We start from the raw sequence: 19,911 nt of genomic DNA, 5'->3' as shown, positions 1-19,911 counted from the left end.
GTCAGCGTCAGGCAGTCCAATGTCAAGTTACATTCTTCTCTTGTGTCTTATCTAGCAATTTGGAAACTCTGTGATACCAATCCCGAAATATCTCCGTGATTGAGAAATGGACCCTGTATTTGGAATTCACATAGGGAATACTGGTGCATGCTTGGCTATGTGCAAGGTAAGTTTTTTGTTTTCTTAAAATAATAGCCTACCTAATACATGTACCCCTGGACAGAATCATAATCAGAATATTTTTATTGTCCTTCAGCATTAAAACTATGCAATAGACAAAGTCAAAGTTGACACAAAATAGTTTAGCTACAATATACAAAGTCAACGTTAAAATTCTAACAGTTTTAAAATTATAAATTTCACTAAGGCTATAAAAGGGATTTTTACACAGCCAGTTATATAACATCATTTTAAAATCGAATTTTGTACATTTAAAGTGGAGTCAATATTTTCATAGCTCAGTAATCAAGCTTTTGTGACATTAAAAAATACACAAATACCACATTGCTGCATCCAAACAAAACAGCTGTTAAACACTACTTGCGATGTTGCCACTTTGAAGGTAAAATAAAAATGCCTCGACATCAATGACCATAATAGGCTGGATAGACCAAGTCAAAACTGAAGATAACTAGCCTCTCGGTCTATTTACCGTAAGAGTTTTGGGCAAGATAGCGTTGAGCCTTTGAGCCTATGATGGACCCAAGGCATCAAAGTAACTTATTGATTTACCAAATTGGTTAGTAAGTCAATTATGCATATTAGGGTCTGCACCTGATTTTTGAAAAAAAAATCATTCTAAGTTAACCTACTCAAAATTTAAGGCTGATACAAAAAATGAGTTTTTTCCGCGGAAAATGATAAAACACGTTTTTATTTATCAAAACACGTCATGTGGGTACTTAAATTAACGGGAATAGCAAGCAGATCACGTCACGAATATACAAGGATTTTTTAAAGCGAGTTAAATTTACAAAAATGTGATAGCCTACTAGCCTAATTATGTCAGCAATAACACTTGTGCGAATCTGCCAAAAACTCACCAATATGGACATGCTCACAGTAGTGGACATGTTTGTAAACATCTATTAATGGTACTATTTCGTGAAAATAGGCTTGCACAGCGTAATACCACGAAATAAAAGACATGTTCATGCACAGGCAGTATCAAGGCCATATCCCAGGAACAAATTTTGGTCATACAACAGGGGCGTATAATGACTCAAGATTCAAGAGAGATTCAAGAGATTCAAGAGATTTATTATACCATTAAGTAAATAAATACAATAGGTAACGTCACTATTCTAAAATAAACAAACCAATGCATATAAATAATTAAATGTTCATAATTACAAACCATGCTGAAATAAAAAATGGTTAATCTTCACAGCAAACAAAACAGCAAACCATGCAGTTATGGCAAACAAAAGAAAATGAAAATTGTGACACATACCTGAGTGTAAAAATAAAATTACAAACTAAAAACAATGGCCAGCCTTCAGAGCATCAAAAAATTCTATAGTTTCATAAAAAGGATTCGTTTCAAGCCAATCTTTTACAATTTTTGTGAATTTTGACTTCCGCAATGACCGTACACTTTCCGGGAGAGCATTGTAAAACTTTTTGCCTGTAACAGGAAAACAGTTATTAGTTTTACTCAATCTATTGCTACTTAAATGTACATTGTTTCTATTTCTTGTAAAATATGAGTGGACATCCTTGTTACAAACCAGATCTTCTTCCATGTCCTTAATAGCTAACAAAGATTGATAAATATATACATTTACAACAGTCATAATACGAAGTTCAGCGAACAAATGCCTACAATGCTCCAGATAATGAACCTGACATATTATTCGGATAGCCTTTTTTTGATGGAGCAGAACTTTCTGAGCATGCGGGGAGTAACCCCACAGGAGCGTGCCATATACAATATGGGACTGGAAAAAGGAAAAGAAAGCCAGTCTCAGAAAGTTAAAAGGTAGTTCAGAGGTCAACTTCCTCAAAAGATGTCTTACTCTACTTAACTTTACACAGAGTGCATCTATGTGGTCATCCCACGCAAGCTCCGAGTCCAGGGTGAAACCCAGCAGTCTTACAGACTCATCACTGGAAACATTTTTATTAAGGCTAAACATGATTTCTTGAGTTTTGGCTGCATTCAAGGCCAATTTATTTCCATCAAACCATTGAGACGTTTCATTTAACAATGAGCTAGCAGAATTTTTTGCCATAATATGATCAATGTGTGTAGCAAAAATAGTGGTATCATCTGCATACATCAATATATCATTTGAGACACCATAATACAAGTCATTCATGGCAACAATGAATAAGAAGGGACCAAGGATTGAGCCCTGTGGGACTCCATGCTTTACCACTCGAGAGTTTGATTTATCCCCAGCCCAGGATACAACCTGGAACCTATTATCAAGGTAGGACTCAAACATTTTGAGCGCACAGGCTCCAACACCATACATTGAAAGCTTTTTGACAAGTAAGTCATGCGGCACACAATCAAAAGCGCGTGACAGATCGCATAACACAACAGAGGTTGACATTTTGTCTTCAAAAGCATTAAGAATAACCTGTAAAAGGGAGCCCACCGCAGTTACAGTGGACTTGCCCCTACGAAATCCGTGCTGAGCAGGGACTAGTAAGTTATGGGTTTCAAAGTGATCACTTATCTGCCTTAACATTAAGGCTTCAAATATCTTGCCTAGCACCGGTATCAGGGACACCGGCCTATAGCTTGCTAGTACATTTCTAGGGCCCTTTTTAAACACAGGCACTGTTCTGGCTGTTTTAAAAACATCAGGAAAGACGCCTTCAAGAAGGCAGCAGCTAAACAAATGGGCCAGTAAAGGAGCGATTACATGTACAACCCTTTTGATAAAATCAGTTGACATATCATAAACATCTTTACTGCTAGAGGACTTAAAACTACTGACTACATTTGTTACCTCTAATGCACTAACCATTTTCCACTCAAACTTATTATGTACCCCTGGAATACAATCAAAATAATTGTTATCCTTTAGTGGAATGGAGTCAACAATACCATCCACAGAGTCCAAAAAGAAATTGTTGAAATCCTCTGCGGTTGCAAAACTCAAATCAGCGCCCGCTCCCGCCCTGGGTCTGCTCTGGTTGATCAAATCCCATGCTGCCCTACACGGATTAGCCGAGGTGGCGATCCTGACTGCCGCCGCTGACTGCTTTGCCTCACGCAGACAAGTGCGATACTCCTTTCTCAGCTCTCGAAGGTAGGGAAGAGTGCTTGGTCTACTTTTTGAAATTTCATGGACAAGAAGAATATATTTCTTAAATTCCGCAAGCTCACTAGTATACCAGGTATTACACTTTTTGACGCGCGGTTCACCGGTGCTACTATTCAGGTCAACCATCTTGCTTCTCATAGGGAATTGCAAATTGAATTGGTCACTAAAAAGAGAGAAAAATTCAGAGAAGGCTGAATTTGCTGGGAGAATACAGAGTTTGTTAAACCAAGCAGGTGTTAGGTTTGTAATGATGTCACAGAACCTTTGCAATCGTCCTTCATTGGTTAGTCCTAACCTAAAACACACGTTTTTTAATTTAGGTTCTACCGAGTCTTTTCCTAGGGTAGACCTAGGGTCATTTAGCTTCAATAACACATGCTTATGATCTGCGACTTGATCTTCACTAACTGTAACTTCATAATTCCAGGAATCTAGATTAGTAATAAAAGAGTCTAAGGATGCCTTATTTCTAGTGGGAACAAAGACACTACTATAGAACCCAAAACTACGTAATAAGTTCAAAAATTCAGTTGACTCACGGCCGGTTTTAAGAAGATCGATGTTATGATCGGAACCGATAGCAACAGCCAGGCCAAAAGAAATCAAAAAAGTCAAACACTGTTCCAAGAGAACAAAAAATCGTTCTAAATTACCATTCGGAGATCGATACATCGCTACTATAATCAGTTCAAGCTCATGCAGTATAATAGCTACGAACTCACCTGTAAATTCTTCACAATAACTACTCAGATCGAGTAACGTGAATTTTAGATTTGGTTTAGTATAAATGGCAACCCCGCCACTGGGATTAGACCTACAAAAATAAGTGGTGAGATCCAGATCACCCACACTTTTATAAAAATCGACTTCGTCAGATAGCAGCCAATGTTCACAAACACACAATACATCAAGGTTATTCTCTTGGCACAAAATGTCTAACTCCGCCACCTTGTTGCGTAGACACTGCACATTAATTGAACACAGTGTAACATGTGCAGGCAACTTTTCTAAGACTGGAGATGAGTACGACTCACAAGTGCCAGAGAGTGTCAGAGTGACAGACTGCTCACACCAAAATCTATTGATGGCCCTATCTATTTGTTTCTTAAATAAGGGAAGGATAAAAAATACAAATACAGGTCCATACACCATTTGAGTTCTTCAATTATACAACCTACACACCGAACACAACATGAGGGCTTGAACAACAACCCAAAAGCTACTTAAATAGTAAATGTAGGGCACAATAACAGACTTTCGGCCAGGTATAAAACAAATCTCTGCGTGCCAGCTTACAAGGATGTCGGGAATCAACATAACTTAATCTAAGCTTGTTTATGAATAAAGACCTTAGCTTAATTAAATACTCACACATTTTTTCTCAAAATTTTAAGGCTTAATCAATAAAAATTCACGAGACCTGTAAATTTTGTGTTTCCAAAAATTAAGCCCGGTAACTTAGTAGCATTTAAAGACTTGTGGTTTGTATAGTAGCAGTAGCCTAGTTTGCTTTTATAACAGGATAAATCAACCGCATAATAAACCAATATTCTCCTAAGGGTTAACATCTTTTTGCCTGTTTCTGTGTCGCTTGCTGAACAATATTTTATTTCTTCAAAACAGTTCCAAAAACCAAAACATATTCACTTATAATGGCTTGTTATCACAAACAGACTTAACAACGAAACTTAACCATACGTATAGCGTGCGACATGTCTCTGAATAGGCTATCTAGATTCAACTCACCCAAGTTCTCTTCAAATAGATTTTTCAAACTTCTTCACCCGCATATTTGATCTTGAGCAACATATTATATTCTAACCTGGAATGTTAGTAGCCTAATGATCACTGCATCTACATCTATCAATTAATAAGCTGTGATCACAATAAAAATCACAAAAATACCAGTCACAATTGTCTGTTAACGCAAGAAGGATAAAGCTTGTTATAGCCTACTGTATTTAATTTACAGAAAGTTGACTCCACGTCCCAAATTGAAGTTATACCAAACCCTGCCGGAGAAAGAGTCACACCTGCCATTGTCACAGTCGCTGAAAATGATTTTGTAAGTACGTTTTCCAGTTGTTTGTAACGGATAAATTTATACTATTTTGTTGGTTATCAACTAAAGTTCTAAGGTCCAAGATAATGCGTGGGAAACTGCATCATGACAGAAAGATTTTATCTCAACTTTGAAATCGTCTTTGTTTAGTTCATTACAAAACAGCGAGTGCTTTTCCTTAAAGATATACTGGAGAAGAAAATCTTGTCTCTTCTGCTTGTAAAGCAAGGCAATCTTCATTGTGCTGAGATGAACAATTTGTGTTATTTTATAGTTAAAAAGATCTCTCATTTATAATTTCATTCTTTTATATACACATTATTAGAACCTTTTCTTTATTTTAAAACAAACCAATAACTTTTCCTTTATTTGTTGTTTTGTAGTTTTTTATGTTCTACAGTAGATAGAAATGGAAAAATAAATTAATAATGCAAGTTTTAACTTAACATTCTGTGTTGCATGAGGTTAAGAAAGTTTTGAATACCATAAAAGTAACACAAACAAGTTCATCTGGGTAGGATGAAATCCCTCTTTTTGTGTTAAACATGTTTTTTATGTCTTTGAGGACTTATTCTGTAGAATAGTAAGCCAGTCCCTGGAGCAAGGCATGTTTCCAGACAAACTCAAATATGCAGAAGTAAAACCTTTATTTAAGAAAGGGGATGTTTATAATACCTCTAATTATCGCCCTGTTGCGTTTCTACCTTGCTTTTCAAAAATTTTGAACGAATTGTCAAAAACTAACTAGGCCTAGTACAATATTTATAAAATCCAATAATATTTAATAAATATAATCAACCCTTCTCAATTTGGATTCCGGCCTAACCTTAACACTCAAAAAGCAGTAACCGACATGATCAACAATATTGCTGGGGCCTTGGTTGGAGCACAGAAGACTGTGGGAGTGTCGTGTGACTTGTCCAAGGCATTTGACTGTGTTGATCATGGAATACTTCTTGAAAAATTAAGTAGACATGGAATAAAATATATAGCATTACAATGGTTTGCTTCTTATCTGAAAACCCGTAAAAAAGGATAATAATAAACAAATTTCAAAACAACTACATGTCAGATTGGGAGGATGTTGCATTTGGAGTGCCTCAAGGATCAATTCTTGGACCATGTCTATTCATTTTATTTATTTGTTAACGACCTAGGAAGTGTACCAAAAATGCCAATATTTCAGTATGCAGATGACACAGCAATCATATGCAAAGAGCAAAAAGGTATCAACATTATTCACACAATCACCAGAGAGCTCCATTATCTTGAGGACTGGTGTACTGTCAACGGCCTCTCCATGAATGTACCCAAAACACAGCTGATACAATTCTCTGCCTCCAATATAAAAGACGAGATCACCCTAAATTCAAACTCAAATTTGATAGTTTCTCAAGATTAAGTTGATTATTTAGGAATAAAAATAGACTCACATTTAAATGGGCAAACTCACATTAAAAATTTATCAAAACGACTTAATTCAGCTATATTTGTGTTGCAGTTAATTAGAGATACAACAAATTTTAACACACAAATTGAAGTATGTCATGCTTATTTCGCTTCAATTATGAATTTACAGACTTATTTTATGGGGATCTAGTGAAAGCTAAAAAGTGTTTATTCTCCAAAAAAGGGTGATTAGACATAGCCAAGGTTCCTCCAGATACACATTGCCAAGAATATTTCAGTCAATTCAAAATTCTCATTTTATACAGCTCTTATATTTATTATATTTCTCTGATGGCAAAGAGTAACTGATTTATACTTATGGAGAGTCAGTCCTCTCACCATGATACAAGATACAACAAATAAATAAAAAAAAGAAGCATAAGAAATAAAAAGAAATTGATTGCATATTGAAAAAAAAACAAGAATAAGAATAAGAATATTTATTTTCCTTTTGACAAATTACATGCATTTGGAATCGTCAGTTAAACAAGGCATAATGATCATAAGGCATTCACAAGGCAAATTCAATATCGATCCATATGCTTCTACAAAACTCTCAAAATTTCTACAATAGGTAAATATTAAATATTGTATAAACACTTAAGATATGGCTTCTGGAGAAAGCATTTTCTTCACTGGAAGATTTCCTAACAAATGTATGATTATTTTTTAGAATTTAATATTATGATTGTTGTTTTGTTACAATAGATTTTAGTTTTATGATAAATCACCTGTCAATCATTGATGTAACGTGATGATAATAAATAAATAAATCAATAAATAAAATAAATGGCTTGAGTTTGAATGTAAAAGTCGATTTGTGAAAGTTGTGACGTAACATCATTGACAGAATTCAACACCTCAGAAGTCCTATCTCATATTTTGCCCTAACACCTAGATAACTTGAACATTGTTTACAGGAAAACCTTAATTTATAACTCAAATATTGAACCATACCCCTTCAAATTTGAAATATAGAGGTCTTTCTGTATGCCTTGACTTAAAAGTGTGAGAGAATTTTCTGTATTCTTCTATGTATCATTGATAAGTAAGCTGATTATCTGGTTGCTTTTAATGAGGTAGGCCTAGATATCAAGATTTAAATTTGCATTGACATTTATTATTAACCCTTTTTTGATTGGCACAGGTTGTTGGAACGGAATGCAAGTCATTGATGATCTCAAGCTGGAATACCACTGTCGTGTGTAACAAACGCATGCTGGACACCAACACGCCTGAAGGTAAAAATGGCCATTGGAGAGTGGCCACAGTGCTCCGAGAGGGTGAACTTTGCTACGAACTACCTCTGGAAACTACAACAGAATATATGACTCCTACACATATTGCAGTATGCATTTTTAATTCCTTATATGGTAAGTTCTTTAATTTTCTGTTATAGTCCAATGGATTTTATACATTCTTTATAGAGGACAACTTTGTTTTTAAAAATTTCAGCAGTGGTGCTGGTTATTTAATGTATTTTGTGAGGAAATATGATATTTGAGGGTTACTATGTAAATTATTACGTTAAAAGTATTCAAATCGGCCTAGTTTTAAATAGCATCAAGTTGCTTTATATGACTATACAAGTTCAATTGTGATTACATTCTTATTTAATTAAGGTTATCCTAAAAAGAATGAGGGAATTTTGAACGGCCGTTGCTTGGGTACCCGGGTGTTTCAAAATGCATACAGTATCGGGGCTTTACAACTCTTATAAATGACACATCAAATGTATAAAAGCCACGACATTTGTCTTCAATTTCCTTCAAAGTGGCATTGTATTCACTCATAATGGTTCGCACCGTAGCCGATTTCTCAACAGTTTACTTTACCACTAGCCTACCTTTCTTCATTCCGGAATACAACTGAAAAAAATAAAATTCAGGTTAGATTTCTTGTAATTAGATTGTAATCTACAGGAAATAGTACATATAAAATGCTGTAAATAATCAATAAAACCACGTTTAAGTTGAAAAATGAAGTAATTATTTATGAAGATTAATAACAGTTTGAGAATTTGGAGTTGGATGTGGTAAAGACTTTTCTCTTTACAAAAGTACCTCTTTGCACACTAGTTTTACATGTTGTAGAGATGGCTAGAAGTACAGTCCCAGGAGCGGAGGGCGAACCCTCATGTGTTCTGTTGGTGCCTACACTGATGTCTGAAGAAGGCAGGTTCAAACTACGAGCGGCAGCGGAGGCAGCAGGCTGGCTTGTGATGCATATCATCTGTGAACCAGCCGCGGCCCTTCTGGGATACAACTTGCTCTCGGACTACACAAAAAAGTTAGTACTGAAATAGACATCCCTTCTATATGGACCAGCTGTAGGCAGATTTTTTTATAATAACACCACAGCAGACTTAGCAAATCTGCATTTATGTGATTAGATTTCTAATTAACACTTTCACTGCGCCACGTCAAATAGCGGGCGTATCCCCAGTGCGGCGCAGCCCTCAGCGTTGAGCAAACCCGATTGCCGCGTGTAATTGGCTTTCCAATTTTGGTCTGACGAATAGCAAATAACGTGCGGGGATGTCCTGCTTTACAACGAGAGTCAACGTAGTTCGCTAAACACCCACAGATAGCAGCACTGCTTGGAACGTAGCCGGTCCCATTGGAATTGTATTGCCAAATGGAGGGAAAAAGACGGGACAAAAAGAAGACTTTTGAGATTGCCAGACGGGGATTTTACGGCGAAATTTAATACCAACCTACACCACAACAAAATGCAAGTCACATACTACACGCTAACGTGGTATAGGTCCGCTTTCGGCCGACGCTAGAGCAAAAACGAATATATACAAAAGGCATTGCCGAGCGTTTCCGATGGGGTACGGACGCACCGCACGGGGGCCAAGCGCCGTACCCGTTCGGGAACGGCAGCACTCTACGTGTTAAATATTTCCCTAAAATATCAGATTATTTATTCCCTATCTAAAAAAGTTTACCGAGGACTTAGTTGTGCTGCTACAGGGTAGGGAAAAAGTGTTTTGTTTTTGTCAAATGTTAATAGTAGGTATAGTATAAAAAATAAATTTGCCATGGATAAAAATGTAACCATAAACATTACTGCAATATTTTACTTTTTCTCCATAAGAATAACAAATTACTTGGTAATTTCAAATGTTTTTTGGGATTTCCTCTGTAACCCTTAGTTGTACAACGCTCCAATAAAAATATTTCTTTTTTAACTCTAGGCTACACGTTGAATGTAATTAAAACCAAGAATATTAATTCTTTATGGGTAAAAATTTGAAAACCCAATTTAAAAAATATAGAACCCCTTTCTCACTTTGCCAGACCCGATGAGACTCGCATTGATGTTGATGTCTCCATAAAAATATTTGTTAGTTAAGCTTTGTAATCATACAATATTATTATATTGTAAAAGAGTTTGTAGTTTGCATTTGTAACATTTCTATGTCAACAGGAAAGTATTGGTGTACAGAGTAGGAGGCAGAAGTTGTGATGTCACGTTGGTACAAGTGGATGGATTTTTGAACCTTCAGGAAACAGAGTACACAGAAGAAGTGGGGGGTAAACTCCTCATAAATACACTTACCACGTACTTGGCACAGGAATGTTACAGGTAATTTGAATCAAATTTGGGTTTAGGGGTATGAAATATATAGAACCCCTCATATCCAACCTCGGTTTACCCGTCCAATTCTCAGAAGACACTATTCATAATATAAATGTTAATCCCACAGTTGTAGTTGTAGTTACACACTAGTATATGTGATTCAAGCACTCTTGACAGTTTCTCACATTTTACTACCTTATTCACCTTCCATCGGACGCATCACGGAAGTTACCTCCGGGTCACTACTTTTTTTCGTTATAAAAACCATTGTATGTGTTCGGCAGGGCTGTGGCCTGATTTACCTCACGAACCTCTTTTGCTCTTTTTTTGTATACTCTTACTCCTTTCCCAGTTGTCAGTCGACCTTGGGGAGTGGTTTGCGTCACTACTGGAAGTAGCTTCCGTGAGCACCCTGTGATGCAATGGGTTTGATGCACACGGAGCCTAGTTCCGTGTGCGCCCTTGTGCTTGACCTTATTTAGTGATATTATAAAATGGATGAAGAAGAATTAATTGCAAGATTGTTGGCTAGTGTTGAAAGGGAAGACAAGGAACAACATCTAGTATAGCAAGAACTAATGGTGCGTGATGAGTTCGGAAACTTTTTTTTTCAATAAAAAGAACTTTGACAAAATGTGTAGTCCTTCTAACAAATGATTTTTTGCACTAAACAATAGGTGTTTTATTTCAAACATCATTGCAACTTTTTTTCTAAAGAGCTTTGACAAAGGAAGTTGTTCTTATGAAAATTATCTTTTTTGATAATAGGCTACCATAGTTGTTTTTATGTCATACACGGATGCAATTTTTGTCTAAGAGCTTTGATTGAATGAGTTGTCCATGTACAAAATTATTATTTTTATTAGACCATGTACATGTTTTATGTCATACAATATTAAAATTTGTTTTCTAATATACGATAGTACTGTATACGTACAAAAAGTAAATCTTTTTTATCCACAACACTTACATATTTTTATTTTTTATTATAACATTTTATATTTGATATACAACTTAAGTAATAGTGTAATAACTCATAAAAAATGTTTTTCTTACAGTTTTATTGCTATTAAAATGTTTCTTACTCATCATTGTATAGTTTTTGTACTCCCGGAGGTAACTTCCGTGAGCGCCCATTGGTGTTTGAAAATCAATGCGCCCGACGGAAGGTTAAACAGTTGGTTGATTATTTCCAGTACACTAAAGAATATTATACATATTAATAATAAAGAATGAGCAACTGGAAAACAAGTCCAAGTCATGAACAAATTGTGCAGAATGTTGTCTCAGAAAATAGACCCAAGCACTGAATTTATTTTTACGTAATATTACCCGGTAACTTATAAAATTGTTGTTAACATTAGGTTGGTTTATCTGGCCAAATCGCTTTGTGGCCTAGGGCTCAAGCTTGTGGCTGGATATGAGGGGTTCTACTGTGTAACCAGCATATATAAAATAGTTTATTACGTACAAAAAGCATAGTTCTTTTGCTTCACAAAGCTGTTAAATATTTTACATTTTGCATCTCCTGTATTTTTATGACAGCTTTCTGTTGTGCAAGAGAACTTAGTTTTGGAAATGTTGAATGCACTTTAGATAGACTGACAGTGTGCTTAAAAAACGGTAAGTGTAGAAAGTAGAAACCTAGTAAAACAACTAATGTGGTTATTACCTAATTTGTTTATCATTTTATAGTATAATATGCTCAATGGTATCAATCTGATTGTTCTTTTCTTTTGACCTGCGTAAACATACGTTACCTACAATTCTTTTATGCACGATAATCCAAGAGTTTTTTCCTGGATAGAACACTGGTCTAGAACTTATTTTTAAAGCAGAAGCTAGTTACAAAGTACAAAGGTGTTTCTTGGTATTGATTCCAAGATTGAAGTAACACGTATAGAAACATTTTTCATATTTGTCTATATATAGGATTAGTTTTAACAAGTACTTTGGTTTGCTGCTACATGGAAGGTAAGTAATAACTTGTGTTTCTCTGAGAAATGCGAGTACTTTCAAATTAAATAAATAAATTTGTCAAATTCAATCAAAATATATCCAAAAACAAGCAAACTACAGAAGTTAACTTATTATCCATAAGAATAGCATGGGAATTTTAAATTGAAAGATTTTTAAATTTCTTTCATAACTATTAGACCTAAAAATGTTTCAAGATTTTAAATTAGGTTGGTCTTTTAAGCCCTACAAAATGGTTTGTACAAATAAATTATGAAATGTTATGTTTTGAGGGTCAAAATGGGAAAGTTGAATTTTTACCTATTCAAACCTCCCATAAAACACCAATCCTATTGTCTGATCGGTCAGTAAAACTAGTTAGAATAGATAAATACGTTTTTTCCAAATTTCATAAAAATCTGACGATTTTTGCTTGTGTTATCATGCTTATGGACACATATTCAGATGAACTTGAACGGATGGTGTTTTTGAACTCTGGGTTCATCGACACTAAAAACTAAATCACTTTCATGTCCAGGTTTTACCATAAGATCTATGGTTCTATGATTCTTGGAATCGATTGGGGGGGGGGATGATACTTATTCTATATATTGGAAATTCGCTAAAACTTATGATCAAACCTTAAGCTACAGATTTTTGTGCAAAATATCTCATTTTTTTAACATCATTGATTTGCCGTAGTCCAGGTCCAGACTAGACCAATCCATATCACCAAAAGTCTACTGTAGCAGTAATAATCATTAGCTTGTAAGACAAACCCAATTTTGAGAGTGTTCCTTAACATGTTTATTTCATTGTTGCAGGAAATACAATTTTGATATAAAAGAGAGCCACAGGTCTCTGACAAAATTGACACTAGCAGCAGAAAACTGCCTTCATGTCCTTTCATCTAGAGAATCTGCCAATTGCTTTGTTGAGAGTTTATGTGGAGTCGATTTTAGTCATCAAATGTCCCGCGCTCGTTTCGAGTCTTTATTAAATCCACTACTTGCTGAATTTGCCAAACCACTGCATTCAGTCCTCTCCAGGCAGAATTTGATTCCTGATGATGTTACAATGGTAATTATTACTTTTGATTTCTTATAGTGATGAACTAAAATTCTTACAACACACTTTATTTAGTTGAAGGACTCTATGAAAAAATACTACAGTTTAACTAGGTTATATCATCATTTAAGGGATGTATTCGAGTGACACTGTAAAATGGCCACTAAGCTTACTGATCAATAACACAGGAAAGATAATAATTTCTGTTCGTTTATAAAATACATACTTTAATGACATCATTGGGGTAAACATAACCAAATTTGTTAGTTATAGGGTTAAGCTATTTCAATTTTATGTACAAAAAATATAAAAATAGCAAATTCAAGTACTGTAGCCAGCAAGTAAAAGTTTCTTTTTCGAGAAATACAGTTGGAAAAGATTGATGAAACAAACATTAAATCATTAATTAAAACTAAAAGATTACAAATAAAACCCTTCTGCTGAAAGAAAGCTATAATTTTAATCTGGACAGTCCTCTCAGAACACCTATTTGCAGGGTGTCACTCTGGAAAGTCAGGGATAGTCATGGAATGTCATGGAAAAAAATTCTAGTCATTGAAAGTCATGGAAATAGGCAAAAAGTCATGAAAAGTCATGGAAATCCCCAATGATGGACGGATTTGAGGGGACTTTTCAATGCTCTAGCCGGCCGTAACCCCAACTATTGTGGCATTTTTCAGGATTTATTCACAAATCTACGACAATTCAATTTATCACAGTCTTATTAGTTTATGAGCTTTGGGTTTGTATTAGTTCATTGTTGTACCTATTATACTAAACTTGGTTATCTGTTAATAAATATTTCAGTAATTTCTGTGAAATAACTTGTCTAGGAAGTATTATTCGTGTGTGTATGTTATATTATAATTTTCGAGTAAAGTTCGTGGGTCATGGAAATCAATGGTAAATGGTCATGGATAGTCATGGAAAGTCATGGAAATTAAAGACAAATTTTCTGCGGACACCCTGCATTGTGCTTTTGAATCCTCTGATAACGCCTTAGTCTTTGGCTGCTGGACCCTTGTACAGTTGGCTGAAAAAACACAACCTCAATGTTGGTCAATTTCAATTTCATGTGAGCAGTACAACAAAAGCAGTTAATCTTTGTTTTGATAATTTTCCGTCAACACATATTTCATTTTTAAATTGGTGGGTTTTGTCGGGCATCAATTTGTAAAAAGTCCAGTTTCATTTCTGTTCAAATGTCCTCATCTCTACAATTCTGTGTCAATACTGGCCATGTTTCAGTTACCCAAACTACAAAGAAGTAAGATACTGAGAAAACATGCTTATGGAACAACAGTGCGCTTTTAGCACTGGAATGGTGGGGTGGAAATATACTAGTTTCAAGCAAGGAAGAGCCCAAACGGCTATGGTTTACTATAGCAGTTGTAGCACATAGGCTCTTCCTACAGTGTGAGCGCTGTAGTTCGTGATGGGGATGAAGCAGAAGGGGACGATTAATAAAATTTGCGCTAGACACAAGCGACTGATGCTAAACACGACTTAAGTGTACCATTGAATGTTTCCTCTGTATCTTACTTCTCTGTGGCCAAACTAAATCTAGTGCACCTATTCTCATAAAGGTAACTTTGTCCAGATTTTGAAATCTAGTCTTTAAGGTTTGTTCTAGTCCCCAACATGTGGAATTGTTATGGAAAAACTAGTAAATTTTTACATGCAAACCCATCTTATTTTCAAAAGATGTTCATTTTGTTATTTAAAAGAAAGCAAAGACAAAATTAGTTACCAGTAGAATCAGATTCCATGACTTCCAAGATGTGTACCAAGGTGTGTTCAGAAGAATGCTTTAATCATTTCATTATTAATAAACTATTACAACCTGATTCCCTGCAAGACTTATCAGTTATAATTCTTTAAGCTACAGTAGAGTTTTTAATGACTTTTGTCAATATTTAAACTTATTGCGACCCTCATTCACTACTTTTCTCTCATATTCTTCTTTCAGGTTTTGCTTTGTGGTGGGCCAATGAAAATACCTAAACTGAGGAATTATATCTCAGAAATATTTGATGAATCCAAAACCAAAGTTGTGCCACTGCCACATGGCATGAACTATGACGAGGTGTTGGCCTGTGGTGCTGCTCGTGAAGCTGGAATAGCTGATTACAATATGCGCAACAACTTCCTTCCAAATCGACTTATTGTTCTGGAGTTTCCAATCAGAATAGAGGTATTCCTCACAATCTAGTCCTTTAATATAACAGTCTCATAACCAGTGGTCGATTTCTAAAAAATGAGGTGACGGAACTGTTACCTATTTAATAGGATTAGTACCTATTTATGCCAATATTTTTATATTTCCAAAAGAGAGGTACCGGAACTCCATACTGCCGCATTCCCCCGCAAATTGAGTACTACTTATGACTCTGGATCATACTCCTCTTTTGTTTTAACAAATTTTCCATATAGGGAATATGCTTTTGCTCTAGTTATCATGGCTATTACATAGACTCAGGATCGATTTACTTTTTTGTTTTGTTGTCCCCAGAGGCCCAAAACACTACATTCAAATACAAATAGTTAATGTCCATTAGTACAATGATTCGTGTAAAAATCATCCCAAATTGATGAAATTTGCTACAAACTTGCAATCTTACGTTTATTCTAACAACCTATGGCTATAACATAGACTCAGGATCGATTTACTTTTTTGTTTTGTCGTCCCCAGAGGCCCAAAAAACTGTACATTCAAATACAAATAGCTAATGTCCATTAGTACAATGATTCGTGTAAAAATCATCCCAAATTGATGAAATTTGCTACAAACTTGCAGTCTTACGTTTATTCTAACAACCTCTTGAATCAGTACAATTGGGATATGGGAACAAGGTTTTATGGGATACAAATTTGTTTCTCCCATTTTTGATTCCCAAAACTAAAAATTATGCAAAAACTTTCCAACTCATTTTGTAGACCTTTACAAACAAACATTTTTTTCTGTGGAACCTGTTACTGGAAATTTTAGCAAATTTTCCTATAGGGAAGTAGCTATTACCGTAGGTGGCCCCCAGAGGCCAAAAACCCCATTCATTCGAATTTTTATACATGTATAGTATATGTAGAGTGTCCGTGAACGCGATAACTTGAGTAATTTTTGTCCGATTTTATCTTTGAATTTTTGATTTTGAAAGGATTAAGGCGGGATAAAATTGGATGAGTTCGCGAACCAACATGATCGGAACATGGGAACGGGGTTTTATGGAAGGTCTTATGGGGTAAAAATTGTTTTTGACCCTCAAAACAAAAAAATTCCCAATTTCTCTCTACACCTTTTTAAAGAAATAGAAAAAAAATTTAGTTTATCAAAGTATTTTTGAACGGGTATTGGTAACGGTGAAACTTAAACAAATTTTAAATTTAAAATTCCCATGTTATTCTTATGGAGAATATTGTAAAATACATATTAGAGAATATTGTTCTAGTTGGCTTGTTTATGGATATATTTTGTTCAAACTTGGCAAATTTATTTATAAGCTATTAAGATTTTACTAAAAACACACTTTATTAGGGTTCCTTGTAGCAGCAAACCTAGGTACTCGTTAAACCTAATGTTATTTAAATTGAATTTTAAATCGATTCAGACCAATGGAAATTCACTTAGTCAGCAGGTTTGCTACCGCGCGGGTATTTGACTTATTTTAGTACATATAACCTAGTTCTGCAGAGCCGGCTTAGCCATATGACTGGCCCGGCTACATATGACACCCCTTATACTTTGATCAAATTTGGCAAATTTATTTACTTCATATAAGCTATTAACTTTGTGTGGTATCCTCAGTCTCAAGAACAATCAACTATATAAGTTTACCTTATGGTTGCTAGATACTTACTTACTTGAATACTTGAATACTTGTAGTTTCCGTCCGTAGTCCAGGGCAGGAATTGGACAGGTCAATAGGACAGTAATGAAGATGAGTAATGATTATTGAAGTGTGTGAATAGGAATGTAAATAATTAATATAATTTGAAACAAAAATGTAAATTTACAAACTATGCTTCTGATGACGCCATACATGAGGTGAAAATGTACATTGGGCATCGTATTCACACAATTCGAGCACCTGGAAACCTACATAAGCTATTGACATTTTAATAAAAGACACACTTTATTACTTTCTCTGTTGTAGACTTAGTACTCATAAAACTTTCCAACCAGGCAAATGGAAATTAATTTAGTCTCCAGGTTTTAATTTACTAGTTTGAAAATCTCTTTTTACATTGTTGTACCTTTAGTGGAGGCTAAGAAACCCATGGTGATTCATATTTTCTTGGTTGGGGCTTCTTATTTTATATTTTGTATGGAAACGTAAAACGTGTGATCTTTGCTTTAGTGTTGAATTTTTTAAATTAAGTTTCCAATTAAATTCAAATATTTGATTAAATTCCCGTGAATTCCAGATTTGGCTTTGACACATCACAAATTCATAATGGTACCAATATATACATTGAAACCACCTCAACCCAGTGTTTCTTTAGTTTTGAGCTAGGAATGGGTTAGTTTTTAAAGTTTTTTGTCGGTTTTACGGGTTTTAGCAAAAAACCAGAACCGAGAATTGATGGAAGTTCTTTTTTGATTTATCAGTTGCTGCACAATTTCCGGAAGACGATAATATCTTCACGGCTCCTGGAGATGTTCATATTTTACTGTGATCTTGGGAGACAATGATTATGTCTTCGCAACCACGGTGGGGTGTTCAAGTTTTTGCTGGGTTCACGAATCATACTCATGATGTCATGACAAAAAATTGTATGGATACCAAAACCTAATGCTGCTTTTCTGTTGGCAATCATACAAGACATGCGTTAAAATATATTCATGATTATTGTTTATGAAAAATATTAATTTTACTGTTGTTTCGAGGATTATTGTATACATTTCCCATGAGTTTGTAGTGACACGAAAGTTTCACCTGCAATAGTCCATGTTGCCACATAAACCTATCATCACCAACAGCAAACCTCACACAAAGAAAATCATAATCAGTGTAGCTTAGGCTAAATTATAAGGCAATTTTATCTAATTAAAAACCAAAATAACCAACAAACGTTAAAACTAAAACGATAACAATGCAAATCACTTATCAGAACTTTCATACGAATTTGATGGTTGATACAGGTTGAAGGGGCGCAAAGTCATCTGAGCAATGAACTGAGGACTGGACTTTTTATCCCCATCCACAAGGTATTAATAATATCATCCCCTGAGGAAGTGGTCACCCTCACATTCTCCCAGTTGACTGATCAGAATATTCTGAGAGGACAGGTTAGTATACGTTTTTAGTTACGCAATATTTATAACTTGTTTGATTTGAGGGAGAACAGGCTTACTTCTACAGTGGCGAAGTCAGGTTAGGTAAGACATATATATATACAGTAGAACCCCGGTTAACCGAAATAAGGGAGGAGAACCGTTTCAGATAACCAATTTTTCGGTTAACCCATCATATGCTAATATAGCCAATGTATCACCACAGTGTGTAGGGAAAATGAATTTAGAGACTGTCTATATAATTCAGTGTGTTATTTCAGCTATAAAAATGTTACAATGGAGTAGAAAATGCTTTAAACCAGATAACTGAAGTTATTAAAGCATTTTACAGCCCTATATTATTTTATAGAACCATTTCCGTTAACCCAGGTTTAGGTTAACAGAGGTTCTACTGTACACAACAACAAAATTGAAATATTTTAATGGCCACTGACCACTTCACAATAACAAAGAAAGATTTAAATTTTTTTTTTAGACAAGTGCTTATATTAAGTCACAACCTAAATGATGCATGGCAAAAGCTGGATTTATTCTTGATAAAGAATCCACCGATTTCATCAGTTCCACATGAGCTTTTCACCATTTATTTAGCTGGGCCTCTCCTACCAAGTTCTGCCTGTAGAATTCACCCACTAAATCTGAGCGACAGTGGATACAAACCCTTATTTTACGGTGATGTCCCCTGGCCGAGGAGTCAACACCTTAGACCACTTAACTGTTTTTTCTCTTGGTATTGTGGTGAAAAACTTATCTAGGAAGGTGATTATGGTATTTGCATGAAATCCTGTGCTCGACAAGCCTCATACTATCATGTTTCATACCCTAAAAACCTACTTCCCGGTCCTGTAGCATAATAGTCTATATACTAGCCCATACAAAATCTTCATTCGGTAACAGTATTTATATTTATAAAACTGAGAGACAAACTAAAGAATTATTTTGTTTTAATTTTATATAACCATAGAGAAAAAGGGCACAGAAGAAACTTGCTTATAGGACCATCGTGCTCTTTCATCCCTATAGTTCGGCCGCATAGATAGCAACCTGTGCCCTAATGCTAACCAATGCTAGAGGAGGTCGCTATCTAAGCGGCCGAACTTTTTTTGCTTAACCAGTGTGCGGCATCCCATTGAAATACATGGGGCGCTCGTACCTAGCGAAACATTTTACCTCACGACACTTGCTTCAGGTGAAATGCTGCATCAGTGTGCGGC

At 35.3% G+C, this 19,911-nt stretch overlaps 1 protein-coding gene across 1 annotated transcript in view; it reads left to right on the top strand.

Annotated features, from left to right (window-relative positions):
• The first annotated feature begins 4,473 nt into the window (after positions 1 to 4,473).
• Positions 4,474 to 19,911, top strand: part of LOC128998191 (heat shock 70 kDa protein 14-like) — an 87,776-nt gene continuing 72,338 nt past the window's right edge. The window contains exons 1-8 of the mRNA XM_054424208.1: positions 4,474 to 4,479; positions 5,254 to 5,346; positions 7,940 to 8,075; positions 8,886 to 9,081; positions 10,228 to 10,386; positions 13,161 to 13,416; positions 15,374 to 15,598; positions 18,545 to 18,691. Of these exons, the coding sequence (XP_054280183.1) occupies positions 4,474 to 4,479; positions 5,254 to 5,346; positions 7,940 to 8,075; positions 8,886 to 9,081; positions 10,228 to 10,386; positions 13,161 to 13,416; positions 15,374 to 15,598; positions 18,545 to 18,691 (1,218 nt within the window). The remainder of the gene's footprint in view (positions 4,480 to 5,253; positions 5,347 to 7,939; positions 8,076 to 8,885; positions 9,082 to 10,227; positions 10,387 to 13,160; positions 13,417 to 15,373; positions 15,599 to 18,544; positions 18,692 to 19,911) is intronic.

This window comes from Macrosteles quadrilineatus, unplaced genomic scaffold (genome assembly GCF_028750875.1).
Source record: "Macrosteles quadrilineatus isolate MER2022 unplaced genomic scaffold, UCM_ALF_1.0 Scaffold_7__1_contigs__length_78375512, whole genome shotgun sequence".
Classification (NCBI taxonomy): domain Eukaryota; kingdom Metazoa; phylum Arthropoda; class Insecta; order Hemiptera; family Cicadellidae; genus Macrosteles; species Macrosteles quadrilineatus.
The sequence above is the reverse complement of the archived record's forward strand: the minus strand, read 5'-3'. Positions and strand labels throughout refer to the sequence as shown.